The 24,572-nt window shown below is 34.4% G+C and overlaps 1 protein-coding gene across 1 annotated transcript in view; it reads left to right on the forward strand.

Moving 5' to 3' along the window:
• Positions 1-393: 393 nt before the first annotated feature.
• The window catches only part of Capza2 (capping actin protein of muscle Z-line subunit alpha 2), a 39,581-nt gene continuing 15,402 nt past the window's right edge, over positions 394-24,572 (forward strand). The window contains exons 1-4 of the mRNA XM_027926332.2: positions 394-549; positions 16,847-16,910; positions 19,903-19,954; positions 23,055-23,118. Of these exons, the coding sequence (XP_027782133.1) occupies positions 511-549; positions 16,847-16,910; positions 19,903-19,954; positions 23,055-23,118 (219 nt within the window). The 5' untranslated portion in view covers positions 394-510. The remainder of the gene's footprint in view (positions 550-16,846; positions 16,911-19,902; positions 19,955-23,054; positions 23,119-24,572) is intronic.

Raw genomic sequence — 24,572 nt, forward strand, 5'->3', positions numbered from 1 at the left:
AATAAAAGACCAATAAGTATTTGTTGGATGAATAAATGAATATATCAAGAGCAATCTCACAATTATGGACTAGGTTGTGTGTGTGCATATTTTAATTAAAGCTGAGTATTTTTCCTATATTTAAACTGTTTTAAATTGGTTCAGCTTTTCACATTTCAGCTGGCAGAGTTCAGGCCTTGGTGGGAACATAATCAAAGGCTCAGAACGTACTCATCACAGACTGGGTCCATCTGGTCATCAGTTAGGAGAGAACCCTATACTCAGGATGCTGACAAGCCTGCAGCAGGCGGGTAGCAGACACCGCCCCCTCCCGGCGCCGCGCACGCGCACCGCACAGCCGAGCCATCCCCGAAGGCCGGGCGGGGGAGGCGGGGCTCTAGGGGCGCGTGCGCGGCAGCTTGGGCGACGGGCCCCTCCCTTGGCGGGGGCGCGCGGCGCGGAGGACCGCACGAAAAGGGGGAAGTCAGGTGGCCGCTGCCGCCGCCGCCACGGTTTGTCGCCAGAAGGAAGATGGCGGATCTGGAGGAGCAGTTGTCTGATGAGGAGAAGGTAAGAGCAGCGGGGGCGGCGGAGCCGATCCGGTGGAGCCAGCAGCACCGCGTCATATGGGCCCTGAGTCTGGCCTCCAGGGAAGGGCACTGGCTATGCACTCGGTGCCCTTCCTCCCGCCTGGTTGCGCCCGAGTGCCTGCCCCTGTCAGTCACCCGAGGCCCCGCGCGGGGGCAGGTCTCTTTCAGGCCTGCTAACTCCGCTCCTTGTAGGGTGTGTGTTCCGAAAATAGGAAGCGGGAGCGAGCGGACGGCCGCGGGCCTGCGCGGCGGGCGGGGGCGGGGGCGCGGGCGGCGGCCGCGGGGGACCTCCTAAGGTCCCTGGCCCTGTGCTAGAGACTGGAGACCTTGGAGGGGCTGTGACCTGGCCCCGAGCGGCCCAAGGGCAGTACCCTGCCCAGCGGCCTGGCCTGGGAGTGTGGCCCGGCGAGGGAAAAAATCGCTTAGGAAGCAGACCTTCACTTCTGCCGCCTTATTCCCCTCCCCAAAAAGAAGTGCTTCGTTTCCTGATTCTCTAGGGTGTTTCCTTTCCCGTGGAGGTCTCTACCTTCCGTCCTTCCAAACACACACACGGCCGTCTTTTTTTTTTCTTTCTTCTTTTTTGGCTTTTGCTGTAAGCTTTGCAGTTCCCATGTTCCCTGGAAGGTAGTAGAGTTGTTCACATAGAGATCCCCCCACTCCCATATCTGTTTTCTGCCCAGGATGGCATTTGTCCCCCTGGGGGCCGATTTGGTAGCAGCACCCGGTCTTGTAGGACTTCTAAAGAGAGGAGATGGTGCAACTCCTTTTACTGTGTGTTAGATGAAGTGACAGCATTGGAACCAGATAAACGACTCAAGTTCTAAGACATTTAAAATTAGAAATCTTATCACTGAAGTAGTTCTCTTTTATTTGCTGGTTTCCTTTGGCAACTTTGAAGGCTCCATACCCGGGAGGTGGGTAAGGTGGAAGGGAGGAATTCTGCAGATTTTGAATATTTCTTGGAAAGGACCTTGACTTTTTTTTTTTTTTAAACTGAGAAGTAACTGACATGAATATATCATGATAGCTACAGTTTTGGAGATATCCAGACTCTTAATTTAACAGTGCTTCATTTTTTAAGATCTGAAACAGTACAGTCATATAAGAAACATGTACAGTTATATTATGGTGTTTAGGAAATGCCAGTGTCGCTTAAGGAGATTTCAGTTAGAGCCCTCTGTTTTTATATTCTGTGTTCTTGCACCTGAATGTAAAGTTCTTTTTCCTTCCTGATGTGAGCGTGCGGAAGTCAACCTCATCTTCATTTTTGGAAGTCTTTTTTTTTTTTCTCCCCGTTTTGTACTGTATAGTTCTCTGAAATCCAAAGACCAAATAGGTAGGTAGATCCCTATATCCTCCAAAGTCGCTTTGCAGTATTCACATGTGTAGAGCCACAAGTTGGTAGCTGAAAATGTATACGAGTGGGTACATACATAAACATACTTAAAATTAAGCAGTGCTAAGAAGTTTTAGAAAGAGAGTGTCATTTTTTTCCCTAAGGTTCTTAAGTGGTTATTAGTATCTCAAGTATCTTGAAACCTGAGGTGAGTATATTCAGCATGGTAGCTGATATAGACATGCCAGTGTGTTGAAAGGCCTAAAATAATTTTTTTTTTTCAAAATGAGATAGAAGATTATATATTATCTGGCACTCAGGACATTAAGCTTCATGAAGAGGTGTTGTCTTTGTCTACTAATATAATATTCTATGAGTAAATGAATGAAAAGTCTAAATTTAATTTTGATTTTTTTTTTTTAAATTTGAAGTTTTGTAAGAATATAGATATTTTACAGAAGATTTTATCACTATTTTCTAATCTTAAAAACACTGACCAAAGTTTGGGTTAAATTCAAGTAACCATTTAAGTGAAATTTTAACATTCTTGTCACTTTATATTTAGGTATTATTTTAATCTTTTGGGAGGAGGATGTTGGGTTTAGGATCAGAAATGGAGAGAGTTTAGAGACGATATTTTTGAACTAATACTTAAATTGTATTACACTTCATGCTGTCTCATTTTTAATTTTCAAAAAATAAGCTTTTAGTACTTTTAAGCTTTTGAAATTTCCATTATAGATTGCAGATATAAGGAAAGAAGCTGTTAAGATGTGTGCTACAATCATGTGTATGCCTGGCTCAGTTAGACAGATACATTTGTTACTTAATTTTTTTAAAATCAGGTTTAAAAGCTTTAAGTAATTCACCCAAGGACACCTAGCTAGGAAGTAGCAGAGATGGAATTTAAACGCAAATTTGTCTGAATCCAAATCTAAGGTTCTTGTTCTTATGCTTCCTTAAGCAAAATTGATTTTAGGACTCTTCTGGTTTTGTATGTTGGTTTTTAATTTGTTGACAGCTTATATTGTATTTTTTAATTTTTTTTAAGTTGTAGATGGACACAATACCTTTGTTTTATTTATTTGTTTTTATGTGGTGCTAAGGATCGAACCCAGTACCTCATGCATGCTGTGCAAGCACTCTGAAACTGAGCTGCAACCCCAGCCTTCGACAGTGTATTTTGAAAAAGAAAAAAAGTTTTTCTTTTTTTATTTTTTAAATAAAAATTTTACACACCTGACATTAAATAGTGTTGGGTTAGTTTATTGTTAACACATTTAAGTGCTTTATGCTTCTGATATATTTTCATGTATGCCCTATGGTGGAAAGTATTTTAGGAATTAACCTAGAATTATAGCTTTGCTTTTACAACTTGTATGCAGATGCTTTTTGAGGATTACCACTATGAAACCAACAAACTGGATTAATAGGAAATAACTTTAACTGAAGAAGCACAATGAAGTTCTTTAAATTAATTAATTGTACTGTATCCCACAGATTTTTTTTACATTGTAATGGAAACTCGAGGCGAAAAGCAATTCACGTTTTCCATTCCTGGGTCAGCCATATGGTATGCTAAAGCATTTTTGTGAATTGGAAATAACATGAAATTTTGGTGTAACACTCAAATGAAAAGAACCATTATCGGGCTAGGGCTATCAGTGGCAAAGCGCTTGCCTAATACATGTGAGGCACTGGGTTCGACCCTCAGCACAACATAACAATTAACAAATAAAATAAAGGCATTCTGTCCATCTACAACTACAAAAAATAAAAAAGAAAGAAAGAAAGAAAAGAACCATTACCAAACTTTCCAGAAGGAAGATAGTCACTGATGGGAAAAGCTCTTCCTTTTTTCTTCTTCTTCCTTTCCCCATCCCTTATCCCCCAAATAACCCACTCCTATAGATTCAACTATTATGCCTTTGGAAATGTGTCTCAGGTACTTAGCTCTAGCTCTAAGTCTTCTCCTGAGCACTGACATTTTAATCTGCTGACGTGTTTATAGGAGATGGTTAACTAGATATTTTCAAATGGAGCTACCTCAAAGTAAATTTATAATCTTCCTTCATTTTTCCTCTACTCAAAGGAAAGCAGAAATCTATCTTCTCCTGCTCATTTTTCTCTTTATTTCTATTGTTGCATTCATCTAGGACTTTAAACTTCAGCTTTGTTTTAACTTTTTGTTTTTCCTGTACTTTATAATCTGTATTTTGCCACTTCATTGTAAAAAAAATAATGCCTTATACAAATTATTTCTTGCTTGGAAAGTTAATTCATTTGTGTTAATATTTGGTTTACTACCTATCAGTTGACCAGATTATTTGGTGACAATACTTCATTGTGCATACAGAATGGAAATTGATTGTACCTGTTATGTGACAATATGACAACAGTAAAGGAAGGAAAATAAAGGAACAAAAGAGGGGTTAGAAATGTGTCACAACTTTTGTTTCCTTTCTGTTATATTTGTTATTGTTAGGTTTTTAATTGCAGTTTCTAGACTAAACCCCTCAGCTACCTATATCTAATCTGTACTTTAATATATTGGTTCTCTACTCTCAAATTTTTAGTGAATAGATCCTCCATTCCTTTACCGGGAAGCCCAACTCTTTAAATAGTATTAATGGCTTTGTATTCCATTCTAATCTCAATTGTTCTGACATTTTCAATACATTCAGACATCTAAATACTGGTCTACTTGTAGCAGCTTGAATGAATTATGTCAGCCTCAGTCTCCTCTGAAATTCAAGGACATTATAATAGTAAATGCCTTCTCCATTTAACTGATTATCAGTAGTGCCTGGCATATTGGCAGCACACTGATAAGTGGTAGATGTTTTTCTCTGATCCTGGCTTCTCATCCCTTTTGGAGTATTGGTACTGCTCTCAGGTCTGTCTCCTTTTTTTGGAAAGATGAACATTTTACTCAACCCTCAAGATTTAGCTCAGATCACATGGCCTATTTAATCTCTCTTCTGAACTCTATAACACATCATTAATATTAAATACAGTTTTGCTTAATAGTTCTTTTTTCACCTTTTCTCTTGGAATCCCTAAGTACAGAAATAATGTCATTTTTTTGGCATCTATCATTATTCAGCATGTGATAAAGTAGAACAGTTCAATGAGTAAATGAACATAGAAACCATGGATTCGCAGAATTAAGAGAAAATGCTGCAGTGACGCAGGCCTGTCTGTAATCCCAGCAGCTTGGGAGGCTGAGGCAAGATGATCATGAGTTCCAAGCCAGTCTCAGCAAAAGTGAGGCACTGAGCAACTCAGTGAGACCCTGTCTCTAAATAAAATACAAACGAGGGCTGTGGATGTGGCTCAGTGGTCCAGTGCCCCTGAGTTCAATCCCTGGTACCTCCCACCCCCCCCAAAAAAAAGAGGGGGAGAGAGAGGGAATGGAGCTAAGTGTGGTGGCATATGCCTGTAATACCACCAGCTCTGGAGGCTGGGGCAGGAGGATTGCAAGTTCAAAGCCAGCTTCAGCAACTTAGTGAGACCCTAAGTAATTTAGCAAGACTCTGTCTCAAAATTAAAAAAAAAAAAAAAAAAAGAGCAGGGGCTGAGGATGTAGCTCATTGGTAAAGCACTGAGTTCAATAACCCATTACCAAGAAGAAGAAAAGAGAGGATGGTAAATTTTATGAACATAAAAGTAGTAATGCATATAATGTTAGGTTTTCAAAGGAAAAATCTATTGTGCCTAAATTTTTCATTCTTACATATTGTTATAGAATTTAAAGATTTAAAATGAAGTTCCTGGTGCTCTTTGAGGTACAGGTGATATTGGCCAGGGTTCAAATGGTAAATATTCTTTTTAGGCAGTTGATATACTTTTCCTTCACTATACAAATACAACTTTCTTCAGTTATATCAATATAACTTGATGTGTTAAAACAATATAGGCTGCCTTTATATTTCATCATAATTAATATAAAATTAGTAGTATTCCTATTAACCAAGGGGTAAACTCAACCAGTAAACTATTAATTTAGGATGTATTCATTCCTAATTTCCTTCAGTAGAAGAATTGTTATTTCACAAATACCTACTGTAGATAGGAACTTGGTGACAGCCATAACATTAGTGAATTTTTCAGATTTGGCACATTAAGGCAGATTTATAGTACATTTCAGTGCATTTGGGAACCATTTTTACATAGAATAAAGGTAACTCCATAGATAGAATATCGCATTTTAGTGTAATAATGCAGATATAAAAATGCTTGGAGCAGAGTACCAAAAAATGATTGAAAAGCCCAATAGCAAAACCTGACCTGGATTTTATACTCTGACCCAAAAGCCTAATCAATCCCTGGAAGTGATAATTTATTGCAGGAGATTTTTGTATATTGAAGAAAATAGATCTTTGTTTTGTAAAGACTACTCTTCCAACAGGTTCCAAAAATACCATAGAGCCTGGCATGGTGGTACATATGCATAATCCTAACTACTTGGGAGGCTGAAGCAGGAGGATCACAACTTCAAGATTAGCCTGAGCAATGTAGAGAGACCCTGTCTCAAAACTAAAAAGGAGCAGAGATATAGCTCAGTGGTAGAGTGTTTGCCTAGCAAACAGGAAGCCCTAGTTTTAGTCTTTGGTACTGGGGTGGTGGGAGGACCAATAAAAACAACATTCATAGATTTGGTTCAAAAAAGAATTTCATAGATTTTATTTTGAATGTTAGATATACAATCTTTACATTCTTTCTCATAGACACTTATTTATGTTCAACTATGACTCTAATGGCTGAGAACTTTTCTATCACATTTTAAAATGTTCAGTGTTTCTCTTGAAAAAAAAAATCAATGGAAATAACTTGGGATAACCGTTTACCTTTACATTCATTCATTTACCAAATACAGGTTGGATGTCCCTTATTAGAAATACCTAGGATCACAAGTGATCCAGATTTCAGATTTTTTGATTTTGGTATACTTGTATGTAGCTATCTTGGGGATGGAACCCAAGTCTAAACATGAAATTTATGTGTGTTTTATATATACCGTGTACATATAACCAGAAGGTCATATTTTTAAATTTTGTGCTTGGAACAGAATTTCATGGTGTGGAATTTTCCACTGTGGCATCATGTCGGAATTCACATTTTTGAGCATTTCAGTTTCAGACTTTTGGGTAGAAAAATTCATCATGACTTGACTTTGAGGGGTCAGCGGAGAAGAGAGACAAAAAGGGTAAGAGTGACCCTTGAGTAGAAATGTTGCACACTCAGAACAGAGTCAGAGTTTGCAAAGATGCTTTTGAGAAAGAGCAGTGCCCAGAAGGACTATGAGGTTGAAAAACACCTTTGGAATTAAGAGAAAGTGACAGGAAACAAATTTTATCCACTACATGCCAGGAACTTTAGCTCTCGATTGTCACAATAACCTTGTATTTTCCACTTTATGGATGGGAAAACTGGTGTAGATAAGGCATATTCTGTAAGTAGTGGACTGAGGGGCATCAGTGGCATTTAAGAGAACAGTTTTACCAGGCTTTGGAGTAAGGAGGGAGAAAAGCAGATTACCAGGGTCTGAAAATGAAAAGTATGTTTGTTTTCCCTCTTTCAGAAGTGACCTGTCATTCTTGTCTGCATTGTAAACTACTTATCCTTAAGTACCCAGACCCAAAGACTTCCCAGGTCTTCTTTTGTATCCTGACCTGTCTCAGCTCCCTTAGCAGTTTGTACCTACCTTTGTTTGACCATTTAGCAATTAGAATAGATTTTTCTGGTGTTCTTATTTCCTGTGTTCAGAGCCAGGCCCTGTGTCTTAGTCATCTCTGTAATTCCATTAGAGTTCCTAGCATATGTAAGATTAGATGTTTTCAATTCTGGCTGCAAGTAAAATCAACTGGAGACTTTATCTACGAACATAGACACACAGGCTCCACTCATGGGTGAGGCCATAAGTGTATTTTTTTGTAAACTACAACAAAAATACTTCCCAGATGACTTGAATATTTGAACATGCAATGTGGGGTTAAGTCTTATTGTAATAGGTGCTCAATAAATGTTGACCGAAGTACAAATTATTCTTGAAAAAATTAGGTAGAGAAAGAACAGTTTTTCCTATTTTATTTTAAGGATTTTTCTTAAAATAAATTTTTAATTGTAGATGGACATAATACCATTATTTTATTTATTTGTTTTTATTTGGTGCTGAGGATTGAACCCAATGTCTCGTACATGCAAGGCAAGTGCTCTGCCACTGAGCCACAATCCCAGCCCAGGATTTTTTTTTTTTTTTTTTTAAAGACTGAAAATTTAGGGGTATTTCCTCCCTGAGGTAAATGATTCAAAGGAGAGAAAAAATTGAAGAAAAGAACAGTTTATATAACCTTTTCTTTCTCATTTCAGCCTACTTTGGGTTCATGGGTTTCTAAATGTTTTAAATAAATGATGAAACATCTTTAAAGAAGAATTGATTTTGAGTTAAATAGATGACCTATATTTAGGTTAAGTCCTTGGGCTCTATTTTTCATTACCATTCAAAATGAGAATTATAAAAGAAAATTTGTTAAGAAAAAATTACTAAGACACATTACCACTCTTCAGTTTACTCATTAAAATAGATTAGTTTATAACACATACATTCAGTAGCAATCACTTGGTCATAACCTATTTAAATAGCATAAAGTTCAAAAAAATTTTTTTCTGTTCTTAGTTTACTTGTAACTCTCAACAAGGCATAAACAATTTTTAGAGAGTTGTGGGAAACAACTTCAAATAAGTCTCAGTATAGAAAGTAGAAAAGCGAGTAATAGCTCTTTTAACTTTACTACCAGTTTGTAAGGTAGTGACTCCTTTTAGTGAACATTCCTTAAGAATCAAGTGAAACCTGTGATTTCTTTCTCTGTTGTAAGACCAAACCTCAAATTTTCCATATGTAATCCCCTATAGGGCATGAGTGCAGTATCTGGTTTCCTATCAGAATCACCTAGATTCAAAGTATAGATTTTTAGGTCCTAGTTTGGGAGATTGATTTGGTAGGTTTGGAATGGAGCTTGGGAATGTGTTTTTTTTCCTAAAGCTTTTCTGGTGACTCTGACAGACATCCTTATTTGGGAAATTCCTACCCTAATATCTCTTTGATCACAGAGGAGATGTGTCATGTGTCATGATGTTCAACATGTGGACATTACAGAGCTTGTAGGTAGTGATCTGAGATAAAATACAATGTCTGACTCATTTGAATTTAAGATAAACATTCATTTTTAGTATACATATTTCCCATATAGTATACCTTTGAACTAATGGATAGTACACGACTGTTTGCCTCCAAATTTCATGGTTTCTGATGGCTTTTGTTTGTGGTATATATGCATGTGGTCCTGTGCACATGTTGTCTTTTTTTTTTTGGTACTGGGGATTAAACCCATCTGTGCTTTACCACTGAACTATTCCCTTTTGATTTTTTTATTTTGAGACAAGGTCTCACTAAGTAGCTAAGGCCCGTCTCAAACTTGCAATCTTCCTGCTTCAGCCTCCAGAGTTGTTGGAATTACAGGCATGTGCTAATTCTCCCAGCTGTGTTGTCTGCTTTTTGTACTTTCATCTCCTCTTTCTTCAGTTGCTCAAGATTTTAAAATTAAAAAATAAATAAATATATATTTTTTGGTCAGCTTTCTATAAGCCACTTTGATGAGAATTCCATTTCCTGCTAAAGAGATTGACAGCAGTTTATTAATAACATATACTTGAAAGCTTAGTGAAAGGGGACACAGCACTATGCTGGGCCACATAGGTGTTGCACTTGGGAAGAGTGAAAAAATGGACTGTGGGAGGTACGCTTTGTAGTAGCAAGAAGGTGGGGTGACCCCTGGTTCCTGAGGGATGTTTTGATTGGTTTGAGTAATTCACTGGACTGGCAGAAGCCTACTCCTGAGGCATAAGCAAGAACTGTGTCTGTTCCTTGTGATAAGCAGCTTGTTTGGCTTAGAGACCTTATCTGTGGAAGCAGAGCAAAGAGGGGAACTTACTATTCAAGACATATAGAGGGCCTTAATTTTAGGCCTTAGACCATACATCTCAGTAATACTCTTATCGAAAGTATCACTAATACTACAATAATGAATGATTTATCAGGATATTTTTAATATTATGAGAGTTTCCTTTTCTTTATGACCATTTCTTCTGATAATTTGCAAAGGTTAAGATATTCTACTGCTGTGTGCAATTTTATCACAGTACATAAAAGGTGGCCAGATCATATACATGAAGTGGTATGGAGGTGTGAAAAACAAGAGCCCTTGTTTGAGAAACTGACTGGAGCGGTAAGGTTCTCGTACTGTGTGTATGTGGGAAAGAGTGGATATATTGAAGGAGCTAGAAAATGACAGAAAGAATAAGGGCAATAAGTTATTGTTCAAGTGCTTACTCTGTGCTAAGCCCTTGTCCAAGAATGTTATCTCACTTTCTGTAAGACAGGAAATAGTTTTGTTTGCTTAGGGTATACAGGTTGTAAGGAGTGGAACAGCTGTAGTCTGAACCCATGCAGTCTTACTTAAGAGCTTGTGCTGTTAACAGATTTTACAGCTTTGGAAGAGCCTTGTGTGTCATACAAAGGGCATCATTTTGCTGCAGTGGGGAACCATTGGGTGATTTTTAAGCAGGGAAGGAACATTGGACCTTGCATTTAAAAATATCAGTCTGTGGGGAAAGTGGAAAGTAAATTTTGGAGAGGGGTGAGACTCGTTGAAGGGCATCTTTGTAAGGAGTATATCAAGCGTCTAACAACAGTACCTGAATGTGAATGGAATAGAGTGAGAAAAGGGGGTTATATTTGAGCAAGAAACATTCATTGTGTGACTGTGGAAGAGAGGGGGAAATGTGCAGTAATTTTTTTTTTAAGGCGGTGCCAATAATTTCAAGAACAGAAAAGACTAGATTTGGGTTAACAGTCCAAAATATCTTTGAAGCAATTAAATGAAGATTTGTAATAGATAATTATAGTTAGGAAAACGGATCTTGGTTTTGGGAGACTGCAATAGGATTTGAGAGCTATCCTGTGGTGGTAATATAAGCAATGGAAGCAAGTAAGATTATCCAAAGATTTCTTTTGTCCCCAGCCTGTCTTTTGACAGATCATAAGAATACTGTTCTGTGTTGAGAGGCAGCTATGTAAAAATCCCTGGACTTTATCTGAAGACTTCATTTAAATCCCAATTCTGGATCACTGTTTCCACTTCCATAAATTAATAATAATAATAGCTGTGTCAAAGAATACTTGTAGGCAATATTTTTTTTAAAGAGAGAGGATTTTAATATTTATTTTTTAGTTTTCAGCGGACATGACATCTTTGTTTGTATGTGGTGCTGAGGATCGAACCCTGGCCGCACGCATGCCAGGCAAGCGCGCTACCGCTTGAGCCACATCCCCAGCCCCTGTAGGCAATATTTTAATCTAACAGAGCCAAGGGTTTTTTAAAAAATTAAGAAATAATGACACATTTTATTTCCCTTAGTTTACCTTTTTAAAAATTGAGAGACCCTTGGTTCATTCCATAAAATTGAGGTTTATGAAGTTTAAAAAAAATAATATTTGGCTAGAGGTCATTTGCTTTGACTTAGATAAAAATCCAAATTTTAGTGGCACATAGTTACCATGTAACTAGGAGTTCAGCTTTTTCTCCTGTGTAGCTATCACCAGTGTTTGAGATGAGCAGGTCAAATGGAAGGGGAAGGGATATTGGTATATGGAAAGTGAATGCCCTGCAGACTTCGTAAAAGCATAGACATAAGCCACACTTGTGTCACTGTAGGGCACAAAGAAGCTAACATGCAAGTGAATTTACTGTCTCCTTTTACTGCCAATAATAGTAGCTAATATTATTTATTAATGCAAGGTCACATAGCTAATGAGTAGTAGAGGTGGAAACCCATCCTGGTCAATCTGACTCCAGGGATGGTACTCTAAACCATTATGCCATAATGCTTGCTTTATATTAGTATAAGGTTTTGCACTTTTGAATATAGGTTATTTGAAAATGAATAGTGTGCACACAGAATTCCAGTAGTGATAACTCTGAAAATGTTCATTACATTGAAATACTGTTTTTTTTTTACAACACATGGTCATAATTACTAACTGCTGAGCATGGGAAAGAAGCAATACGTTACCTGTCTCCAAGGGAGATTGTGTTTTGAGACTTTGCTATTTGCAAGGCATCAGGCTAAGCCCTGAGATGTGACACTGGGTTCTCACTCTCTGTTTTTCTTTTTCTTCCCAGACTGAATCAGTGCTAAACTTTGAGGAATCTGGAAGCAAAAGGGCTGGAAAGTTAGCCAGTTTTTTAAAAAGGAAATTAAACAAAAATGAAATATGAAAAAAATCACCCATTTGTCTCAGTAAAGTGAATACACAAAGTCATTATTATATACTCTATATATGAAAATAATTTGTTTCTAAGTCTCCAAAATCTTAAATTGATTGAAATAGTTTTTAAACAAAAGTGATAGGATCATATTTTGATTTACCAGAACTCAGATAATTAGAATCCTGTTATCCAAATTTGCTTGACTTGGTTTTAAAGAGACAATGGCTCATTGAGAATTACAGCAGTGCCTAAATAACCCTACTAGAATTTTTGTGCATAAATATGAATTATTCATTACTTACTGAGGTAACTGGTGAAAGTTTTTAAATAAGTTTTGGAAAAGAGAAATAGAATATTAACTTGCTTTCACATTACTTACATTGATATTTTCTTAGTGTTCATCAAGACCTCTACTAAATACTGTGATAGCGTCTGTCTGTCTCTTTCTCTCTCTCTTTTTTTTTTTTTTTGTTTTTGGTAACGAGGATTGAACCTGGGGCTACTGAACCATTGAGCCACATCCCCAGCCCTAGTTTGTTATTTAGAGACAGGGTCTCACTTAGTTGCTTAGTGTGTCGCGATTGCTGAGGCTGGCTTTGAATTCATGATCCTCCTGTCTCAGCCTCCCGAGCTGCTGGGATTGCAGGTGTGTGCCACCACGCCCAGCTCTAGATCTCTTCTTCAGTGTCTATTCTGCTCATATAATTGAAATAGAATTTACTTGAGGAAGAAACATTCTAGATTTGCTACCTGAATGATGACCATTAAATTCTTTAGATGGTTTTCAGAAAGATTTTTCGAAATTTATTAAACTGTAGTAAGGGCTGGGGGTATAGTTCAGTTGGTAATAGTTTTTGCCTAGCATGCACAAGGCCTTGGGTTCAATCCCTAGCACCATCAAAAAAAAAAAAAAAAAAGTAATGTGCTTTTCATATTCCTGACTGAAAAAAAAGTAACACGTTTTGAAAATAGTGCTGAATATATGAGATTTTTTTAATCAAATGGGGGAGAACAGGTTATTTTAACAAATTAGTACTAGAATGTTTTATTTGTCCACGTGTTTAAAGTTAGAAAAAAGAAAGTTTTTAAAAATATTTACTTTTTAGTTTTAGGTGGATACAATATCTTTCTTTTATTTTAATATGGCACTGAGGATCAAACCCAGTGCCTCACATGTGCTAGGCTAGCACTCTACCACTTGAGCCACAACCCCAGCCCTAAAGTTAGAAAAATTTAAGGAGAAAACCTACACAGCTTCTGAAGAAAAAATGTTTTCCCTAATCTCTAAATACTTTATTGTTTAGGGCATTATTTTATATAACTACAGGACAGTTATTAAACTTTTGAGAATTTAAACATTTAGACAATACTATTATATAAATCTACAGATCCTATTATCACTATAATTAGTAATGTTTTCTTTTTCTTTCTTTCATTTTCTTTTCCCCTCTCCTCCTCCTCTTTTGATATAGAACTCAAACCAGAATCTAATTGAATTTTGTGTATTGTCTCTCGTCTTTAATCTGGAGCAGTTTTTCAGCATTGTTTGTCTTTTGTGACCTTAACTCTTTTGAAGAGTTCAGACTAGTTATTTTGTAGACTGCCCCTCATTTTGATTTGTTTGATGTTTCCTGATTAGATTCAGTCTATGAATTTTCTGCAGGAGTTTCACAGAATTGATGTGTTCTCTGTGTATCTCTCAGAAAGCAAATAATGTCTGATTTTCTTATTACTATTGATACCTTTCATTACTTTGTAAAGGTGTGGTTGCAGTACACCTCAATATAAAATTAGTATTTATTCCTTTGTAGTTAACACATTGAAAGATGCTTACAAACCATGTAAATATCCTGTTGTAGTTTTATAATTTTGCCTACAAATTTGGCATCCATTGATTTTGGCCTACCAGAATTACTAAGGTGGTTGGTTACTCAAAGTGATTTTCTTATTCATACATTCCTTCTACAATTGTTAATTGGCATTCTGTTGTAATGAAGAGCCTTCTATTTCCCCTATTTGCTCATTTATTTTATTAGGTAAGTATTGACTCACAGATTCTTATTTTATTCTATAGGTTACTTTTACTCACTGATTTATTGCATGAATTGTAGAATGCTCTTTTTTGTTGTTGTTTTAAAATTTAGTAAGAAAAATCACCCCCCAAAAGTTTGAGTAATAACTTTTGTAATACTTTAGTGTAACCTCAGACATCTGATGGGCAGAAATTATTTTTTTCTTAGTGCTCATATAGTTTACTAATATTTATGATATTACTTTGAATATATCTTTTATTTCCAAAATACTTTATTATCACTTGTGGTCTATGCTATTCCACAAAAAGTGCTATCTAAAATGATACCCCCATTGTAAGGCATACCCCCATTGTAAGTTGAGAAGTATCTGTAATATTGTTTATTTGAAATTATTATAAAAATGGAATCCTATACTATGACTACATAACCTTTTGAGATTGGTTTATTTCACTCAGCACAATGCTTGTAAGATTCATTCCAGTTGTTGCAAGTATTAATAGTTCCCTGTTATTATTAAGTAGTATTCTGTTGTGTAGATGTACCAGTAAATTGGTACATTTACCCATTTTATGGATATTTGGATTATAAGATGTTTCTAGTTTTGAGCAATTATGAATAAATTTTTGCATGAATGTGAGCTTTTAATTCTGTAGGGAAGATACTTTGTCGCCAGCTTCCGGGCTGGCAACTAAAAACCACACAAACAGAGAAATACCTTTTTGGGGGTTCAGGGACAGCTCTGAGACCTCAGGTTTCAGCTCCCATGCTAGAAGGAAAGGGGAGTAAGGGAGACAAGAGGCAAGAGAGAGAGAGAACACACCTGAAACCCCCCTATTGGAGAGAAGCTATTCATAGAATTTCCCACCCAATTAAGGCAAGGGATTGGGTTTTGGAGGGTGGAGTCTTGCTTGGTGATGTCTTATGGTCAGCAGGTTGATTAACATTTGGAAAGCCACATCCATCTCAGGTGCTGTGTGGGATAACAGGCAGAGCAAGAGGAAAGGCACACATGTGTCGCACAGCCCCCAAAGCATGTAATGCCAGACCAGTCCCCTCATATGCTCAAATGCGCCCAGCTCACACACACAGCCCATGACTTGCAACAATACTTGGAGTGGGATTGATCATTGTATCTTATGGTATGTGCTTACCTTTGTAAGAAATATCATATATATTTTATATAAAATATATTTTAAGTTGCAAGATTACCCTTAATTTCCTGGGATAAACCCCATTTGATTATGTAGTAATCATCATGTAGTATCATGTAGTAATTATCCATGATGGATTACCATTTTATATAACATTTATATTATTATACATATATATGTATAAAATAACTATTTTATAGAAAATACAAAATTTTTTCAGATTAAGAATGCTGTACCTATACTTTTTTTTCAATTTGCAGCTTGTTTTTTCATTCTTTTAATAGTGCAAGTCCTTGACAGAGCAAAAGTTTTTAATTTTAGTGAATTCTTGCTTATCAGTTTTTTTAATAAACCACAATTTTGGCATTATGTCTAAAATTTTTTTACTAAGATTATTAGATCACTAAGATTTTTTCAGGTTGTATTTTTTTTCATTTATTTTAATTCTGTTTTACATTTAAAACTATGATCCACTTAAAGTTAATTTTTGTATAAAATGTGAAGTTTAGGTTGAGGTTTTTTCTTCTGCTCACGAATATCTAATTATCCCAATATCATTTGTTGAAAATATGTCCTTCCTCCAGTAAATTGCTTTTCCACCTTTATCAGCAATCATTTCACTGCATATAGATGTACATATTTTTGGACTTTGAATTCTTTTCTGTTAATTGTCTCTCCTTTCATTAAACCCAAACTATCTTGATGCTTGTATTGTGGTTCTCAGTTTTGTTCTTTTTCAAAATTGTTTTGGCTATTCTAGTTGCCTTGATTTTACTCCTTCACAGTCTTTATATAATAAGCTCCTTCACTAAACGGTAATGTTGGCATGTCCTTTAACATCTCAGAAGCATTTTCGTTAAGTTTTAAACTCTTTGTCAAAATTGGCTTTATTCTTTTAAAATAGGCCTGTCAGTACACCTGTTGAAATTTTTTCTTATTTATCTTTGAACTAGAATTTCCTGAGAACTAGTCAGGTCTCATATTAAACTTTTTGTTAAACCTTCTTCCCTGATTTCTCTCCATATTTTCATGAATTTGTGATTTTATAGATCCATAGGTATGTTAGATTTCTTTAGCATACATAATGCGCATTTCTTCACACATAAAGATTTTCTGGGTTTTTTTTTCACTTTAGTTTAAAAAGAAATAAAATCAACTGTAAGAAAATGTTTATCTGTTGGCATCTTTTAATCCTTAACTTCACTGAATTATTTTATCTACATTCAGCCTATGTTGTGGTTGTATATTAGATAATTAAAACAGTAATAGGAAATTACTTTTAAAGTGTTTGGGTGGAGAAGTATCACTGTGAAAATCTTCTTATCATTTTCAGTAAAACTTTAAAGTTGTATAATTTTGTATGATTTTGGGTCATTTCAGCAGAGATGTGTGCTATGGTATATTTATATCTTCACTTTTATTTTAGGTACGTATAGCAGCAAAATTCATCATTCATGCCCCTCCTGGAGAATTTAATGAAGTTTTTAATGGTGAGTGTTTAACTTGTAACATTAAGTCTTGATATATAAAAAAAGCGCTGTTTTTCTATCTTTTTAAGCATAATCACCAAAATAAGCTAAAGATAGTGTAGAAAAGTCTGTTTTCTGATTTACAATGAAGTTTTGTTAATCTGAATTTTTTAATGGCTAGATATAATGTACATATGATATATGTGATAATTTTGTTTGAACATATTAACCCTTTTTAAAGGATAAAATAAACTTTATACTAGTTACTGAGTAGAATATAACCTTATTCTGGGAAAGGAACATCTTTTTTGGTAAATTGTTTTTAAGCAAAACTATAAACACACACAATTAATGTTCGTTGAATAGATCATTTAAGGAAGAAAGACAATAGAATTTTTCATTTTAACTTTTTTTTTTAAATTATGGAGTACAGTTTTGTATTTCTTTTTGAGAAAAACCTATTAGAGCAATACAAACAGCCAGTAAAAAGGGGGTGGGGAGCCATTTTCATCATGCATAGAAGATGGTAGCACATGTCAAAAGTTTTGTTATTTTAATTGTATATTATAAATCATTTCACAGTATCCCTTTCTTTAGACTTCATTAGCAAACATTTTCATAATTATTTACCTATGGATCACAAGTTTAAAAGTCTAGATAATCTTCTGGTTGCTATACAGACTTTGATAGCAGCTGCTCTTTAGCAGTAAGAATGACAAGATTGTAAGAATCACCAGAATAATGGCCTACAGAGAGCTCCTTGCAAAACTTTTTCTTTTTTTTTTTTTTTTTGCGGTGCTAGGCTTTGTGTGGGCTTGGCAAATGCTGAACCACTGAGGCACATCCCCAGCCCACAAAACTTTACTTACGCAGTTAAAAGAGAAAGTTGCAGCAAGTATTATAAATATGCTATTATTCCTACTTTATATAAATGCTTTCTACATACACTTTATATATATTTTGGCCTTTTCACCATGTCTTAAAGGTGAATTTACACATGGCTTTTGAGCTACATTTTTAAACAGTCTGCTCCTGAGTTAAAGTTATAGGCCACATTTGAACCTAAGCAGAGGAGAGACTTCAGTAGATAATGGTGAAACTGTACTGAAGTCAGTAGCTCACAAACTCCCCTATAGTTCAGAGTCAAGAATAAATTATAATTTTAAGAAAGATTTGTCAAATACTGTTCTTATCTTGAATTAAAGACCCTACATATTTTTTAATCAGGAAGGTCCTAAAAGAACTTATGAGTTCTGAGAATTACTTTTCTAAGCCTCATTTGAAATTGACATTGAATTGATATGTCTGTGTTGAGTTCCCATAAATTTAGGCATTTAGGATGAGGCATTAAATAGGTCTAGAGTGGAGAGTGAGCTGTGAAGTAGAAGTAAGATATAGAATTATCTAATAAATTTTAACTTAGGGGATATTTTAAAGTTAAAAAGAAATTAACTTTAAAGGAGAAGTCTTGCATCAATTTGTTTATTTTCATTGAAAATGTGGAATCAGAATGATTCCAAGAGAAGCAAACAATTTTAGAATTATGAAGTAATAAATATCAGTTCAGTTCCAAAATGCTTTTTCCTTAGGCTTGTTACGTTAGAATAATAGAAAGATAGATTTCTGGTCTTCTTTCATTCTTAAAAACTGATTGGTAGGTCTGGGCTTGGGCTCCAAAATCTTTATTTTATTATTTATTTTGACTATTTTTTTAAAGCCTCTACCCACTACCCTGTGGTTCTAATGGGTAGCCTGGCTTAGAATTATAGCCTAATTCCTTCCTTAAGAGTAAAATTTTATTTTATTTTAATTCTTGTTAGGTTTTCCTTTCTTCTATACTCTCCTCATTAAAAACATGCTCTTTTTTTTTTTTTTTTTTCAAAGTACAACTAACTGGATTGAATAGATTTCTACTTTTAAATTATTTTCCCACTAAAACTAGAAAAGACATAACTATCATGAGATATCACTGTTGTAAAGTATTATATTTAAAATATTGAACATAAAATCATATTTAATAGAACTTCTCAGTTTGCTTTTTGGGATAAAAAATATACATAATTGTAAATGTCTGTATTTTAAATTTTTTATGCAGCATCTTAATGGCTGCCCAGTTTTACAATGTGTATAACTATAGCCTGTTCATCTTTTATTTAACCAGTTTCTTAATGTGAAATATGTTATTTCTTTGTATTTTCATTTAATGAAAAAATTAAGATACCTTGTTTTATGTACTTTAAAATAACAACTATGTAAGAGCCAAGTACTTGAGAAAAATAATGAAAGAAAATATACCAAGGCTAGACTAGAAGGCTTTTTGTTTTTGGTGAAACCGTATGATTTTTCTTTAATGTTTTATGAAGTGCTTGGATTTTCCTAATAAAAATATTATTTTTGAATTTATATTTTAATGATTAAAAGCCAAATGTCTATGTAATAATAGTTGAGTCTAAAATTAGGACTGACTTAAGAACCAGTTAAAGGGAAATCTAATGATTTGACTTACTAGTCAAAGAAAATATAATTATTCATTTGTTCCTTGAACATTAGCTATAAAAGAACAGAAATATCTGCATCTGGACTCTGGTCACAAACTGTTACTTAATCACTTTTTTTTTTAATAGAGAAAATTTATTTGAAACTGATTGTTGTGTTGTCAAGTTAAGAGGCATAGTCCTGTCTTTTCTGCAGATCTTATCACACCACTTTTCTGATGTAGCTTATCTCTACTTTAGTTCTTTGATAATACGTTCCAAACTTCCTGTATCAACTATTAAAAGAGTACAAAATTGTATGTATTTCTATTTAATTCCTTCTTCTATTTCCTAAGAAAACGGTTTTATTTTGTTAAAATACTACGGTGTGTATTTTGTGAATATTTTTGGTCATTACAGTGATATTTGATCTTGCTTTCTATTGGTGGGGGTGTTAGCACATAACTAAAACTATCTGCATTCCTTATAGTTTTCAAACAAAACATAATAATATAAAAAACATAATGTTTGTTTTATAGATGTTCGGTTACTGCTTAATAATGATAATCTTCTCAGGGAAGGAGCAGCCCAGTAAGTATTTCATATTATAGTAACATAACTAAAGTGACTTGGAGAAAGAAAAGATGTTTTAAAAGTGATTTTTAAGCACTAATCCCTGACATAGGTGTTTGTACATCAAGTTCAAACATGTGCAATATGTATGTACTAGACTCTAGGAGAAATATTTTTGATCACAAAGGGACTTAGAGACTCAACTATAATATAAAATTCTGTATTTATGGTATGTTTGGCCAGTGGTCTTATATAAATCATTTGCTACTAAATTTGACATTTGCAAAATTTGGTAAATTATTTTTGAAATGGTAATTGCCTTAATTTTTATGTATATTTAATTTTATTATATGTTTGACCCTAGTAGATTTCTATATCTATGAGGTTTGGGAGTTTATTTTATTCATCTATAAATACTGAAAATAGTCTCTAACACATAAATGTTTACTGAATTTTTGCATGATTCAAAGAAGTGGGCAATTCTAATCCTAATGGCGTTATCTTTGGACTTCATCTCTTTTAATCTTTTTTTCCTTTTCCCTCTCTTTATCTTTTTGTGAGGGAAGGAAAAAAGGCTGTTATTCTTTAGAGTGATTCTAACAGGACATCTTTACTAAAGGGCACAAACTCTCTGTGATTCAAAGTAAAATTAGACTTACTACTGTCAAATCTAGAATACTTTGAAACACCCTGAAATAGCCTTTTATTCAAAGACAAAAGAATGCCAGACTTCACTGTGATGATAAGATAAATAAGCCTTTCAGAGATTTTTCCAGAGTCAGATATGTCTAATAACAGTCCAAGTTAAATAAAATATAATAATAGAGGCATATCAAAGGCTTATAGAGATAAAGAAATTTTTAAAGTTTTATTTAAAAATGTTTTAAAATAAGATTTTAATATTAAATAAGGAAAATGGTGTAGCTAAGCTGAGGGAAAGTATCAGATGTGGTCTGATGAATAATAGCAAAGGATGTAAACTATAGGAAGAGCTGGGAGACCTTTGTTGTCACTATGTCTAGTAGAATGCTTAGCACATAGTAATAAGAGCTCAGTAAATATTTGCATGGTTGTAGGGGCTACTGAGTGAATGATGAATGGGTACATGGAGTTTTCTCAACAGAGAGACTTTGGAAGTCATCTAGTCTAAGATAATGATAATTGCTGTTATAGATGATGGGGCCCATTTTAGCTAATGGTAGGATTGGAACAAAACCCAGAAATTCTATTAGATTAGTGAGTACATTTTGCATTGTAGCATAATTGTCATAATTTAATTTGCTTTATGCGTGTAAGATATAATTCTACTTATTTCATATTCATTATTTCTAATACTAGTTTCCCTTTTCTTCCTTTACCCACTCCCCCCAAGTTAGAGGTGGATGGAATTTGATGTTATGGGCAGTAATTAGTAATTGCTTGGCTACGTTGAGGCAATTCTTAGGAAAATTACAGATTTACAGAATTAAGAAAATAAGAGGTGAACAACTTCCTTCTCCCTCCTTCTCCATGCACTTATATATTTACCCCCATCTTTTTTCGACATGAAATATCAGGTATTTGATAGTTACTAATTTAATTCTGGGTTGCTATTTTTATATTTACTAGTCTCTTTGTTAACTTATCAGTAGTGCTTTGCTCAGTTAAACAGTTCTTTCTAGGGGAGGCTTAAGAGCTAATACAGTGAATAATTGGCTAAAAAACTTTTGAGAGGCATTCATAAATTTTAAAATTCTCAATATCTTAGATTTAATGGAATAAATATGATCTTTTTTGGCGGGGGTAGGGAGATTCTGGGGATTGAACCCAGAGACTTGTGCATGCTAGGCAAGCATTCTACCAACTGAGCTATATCCCCAAGCCCTCAAAATAAGTATGATCTTTATATCATTTTTTGGATAATTTTTCATACTATTAAGTTTTTCCTATGTATGACAAAATTATCTGATAATGTATTATTCTTTCTTTGTATGAGAGTAGAGATAGAGACTTTAATGTTGAATTCAGATGGTCACCATTTCCTTGCTCATCCTCTGCACTTCTAACATGGACGTCTGGGAAAACCTAACTGCTCTTTCCAGCTGTAGTTGCTCTACTGCCTAATTCATCATACACACTACTGCCAGATTAATCTTCAGAAGTACTTCTGTGTTTTTCTTTCTCAAAAAATTTCTGTGATGCTGCTTTGCCTCCCAAATAATCATTCCATCATCCATTCAAGGCACTTCAGTTTAGTAAATGTCACTGAAGGCCTGCTCTGTGCCTAGTGCTCTGAGGTTGGTGTTTTCTGTGGTGTTAAAAATCCTATGATGTTGAACCTGATTGGCTTCTAGGCATTTTGCTCATACTGGTCCCACTAATTGAAATACTCTTTTCTTACCCATCCCTCCAACATCTACAAAATGGGACAGACCCAATTATTTCAAGCCCATTTGTCAGTATCACATTCACTGTGACATTGTCCCAGTTGTCTTCTTACTCTTGTGTTAACAGAATGTTAAAATTACACACACCATTTTACAGAGCATTATTGGTAATTCTCTTATGGTACTTTCTACTTTGTGTTACCGGTATGTTCATCCGTTATCTCTCTTATTTAATTGAAAACCCTTTGGTGCTGATTTTCACAATCTGTAGTTCGTTTCCTGGTTTTTTAAATATATACAGTACTTGAATAAGTAGCTATGTATTTTATAGATAGCTAATCTTTACTTTCAGGATTTTTAATGAAAAGGCCAGTTATACTTTCTGATGTAATTTTTAAAAATATATTTTTAGTTGTAGATGGACATAATATATTTATTTATTCATTTATTTTTATGTGGTGCTGAGGATCTAACCCAGTGCCTCACATGTGCGAGACAAGCACTCTACCACTGAGCTACAACCCCAGCCCCCTGATATAATTTTATGTTGCTAACATTGGAAGCTGGATAGCAGTTTTTAAAATAGCTGTATCTATGATATATTTCTAGTTAGTTAATATTTATAATAGAGAATTATAATTGTATTAATCTTGCCATGTAGCAGAATTTTATTGAGAGGTGAATTGTTTAACTATCATTTTAAGAAGCATTAGATACGTAATTTTAAATAATTGGCCCTTTTTCTTTTTTAGTGCATTTGCACAGTATAACTTGGACCAGTTTACTCCAGTAAAAATTGAAGGTTATGAAGATCAGGTATGTTTAATATAAACATAGAATCTGGCTAATCCTTGTTTGGTTTAAACAACTCCAGTGACATGTGAGAATTATAAAGTGGTGTATGCTTAAAGATAAAATAAAATATTCATTTTAATCATAGGCACTTATTGACAAAATAATTTAAAATTAACTTCTGTTTTTGTTTTTTTTTGAGACTAATATTAGCAGACAGTTCCTTTTAGAAATACTTAGTTGTAATGCATTTAAGATTTTAGAAAATAATTGTTTTAAATCTACTTTCTTGTTTTTTATGGAAAAAATATCAATCCTTTATTAATCCAAAATCTAGAATATGTATTAATAAGATTTATGTCATAATTTGGTTGCTCTAGAAATCTACAGTTCTTCATGTGAGTAATTTAGCATTTAGTAATTATTAAATGTTTTTATTTGAAAATGCAAGTTAGAATTAAGTTAAGAAAAGCCACAAAAGGTCACTAGTTTTTTTTTAGAATTACTAATAATTTAGTGATTATTATAGTGTTGAATCATGTCATGCTTATTCGAAATACAATTTATATAAAACCATATGAGGAAGGAAATGATAGAATATAAGATAAGTAGTTAAGAAGGAAGATAAAAGAAAGCCCTTAAGTGGCTAATTATGTGAGAGTTTGTGTTTGATATTATTCATTATATAATACATAGTCTCATAGTTTCAGGGGGAAAGTGAGATGGAGAATGCCTGTAACTGAAGAGAAACTTAAGCTTGTGTAAAAATGTACATGTGTGATTACACAAATGTATAACTCCATATTTACTTTATTATATCAATTGCCTGAATTCTCTGGAGGTTTTGGTTTTTTATCCTCTTTTTTTTTAACTATTGTAAATATTGTTGCCTTGAATCTTTGAACCACTGGTCACATTGACATATGTTTTTTTTTATTGAGATAAATCCCTAAAAGGAAATTTGCAGAATAGAGAGTACATTCTTTTTAAATGCTGGAAAACTTCCAAAATCTTTTTATAAATATAGCATAATTTTAATACTTAAAAAATATAAAAAGTTTAATTGTATACTAATTTTACATGTGACGAGATTTTAAAACTTTGAATATGTAGGATCTAGAAATATATCAAAAAGAATAACATAGCAAAACTAAATACTTTTTTTAGGAATGTGAGAATGGTTCCATGGAAGGCAGTATTTTGGTCTTATGTATTAACAGAGAAAAATCTGGTATCAGTAGATAATGAAAAAGATTTGAAAAACTCAGAAACCATTTCTTTTTTTTTTTTTTAAGATAGAGAAGAGAGAGAATTTTTTAATATAATTTTTTTTCAGTTTTCAGTGGACACAACATCTTTACTTTATTTTCATGTGGTGCTGAGGATCGAACCCAGCACCCCGCACATGCCAAGCGAGCACGTTACTGCTTGAGCCACATCCCCAGCCCAAGAAACCATTTCTTATTAAAAGTAATCCC

Source organism: Marmota flaviventris, chromosome 1 (genome assembly GCF_047511675.1).
Source record: "Marmota flaviventris isolate mMarFla1 chromosome 1, mMarFla1.hap1, whole genome shotgun sequence".
Lineage (NCBI taxonomy): Eukaryota > Metazoa > Chordata > Mammalia > Rodentia > Sciuridae > Marmota > Marmota flaviventris.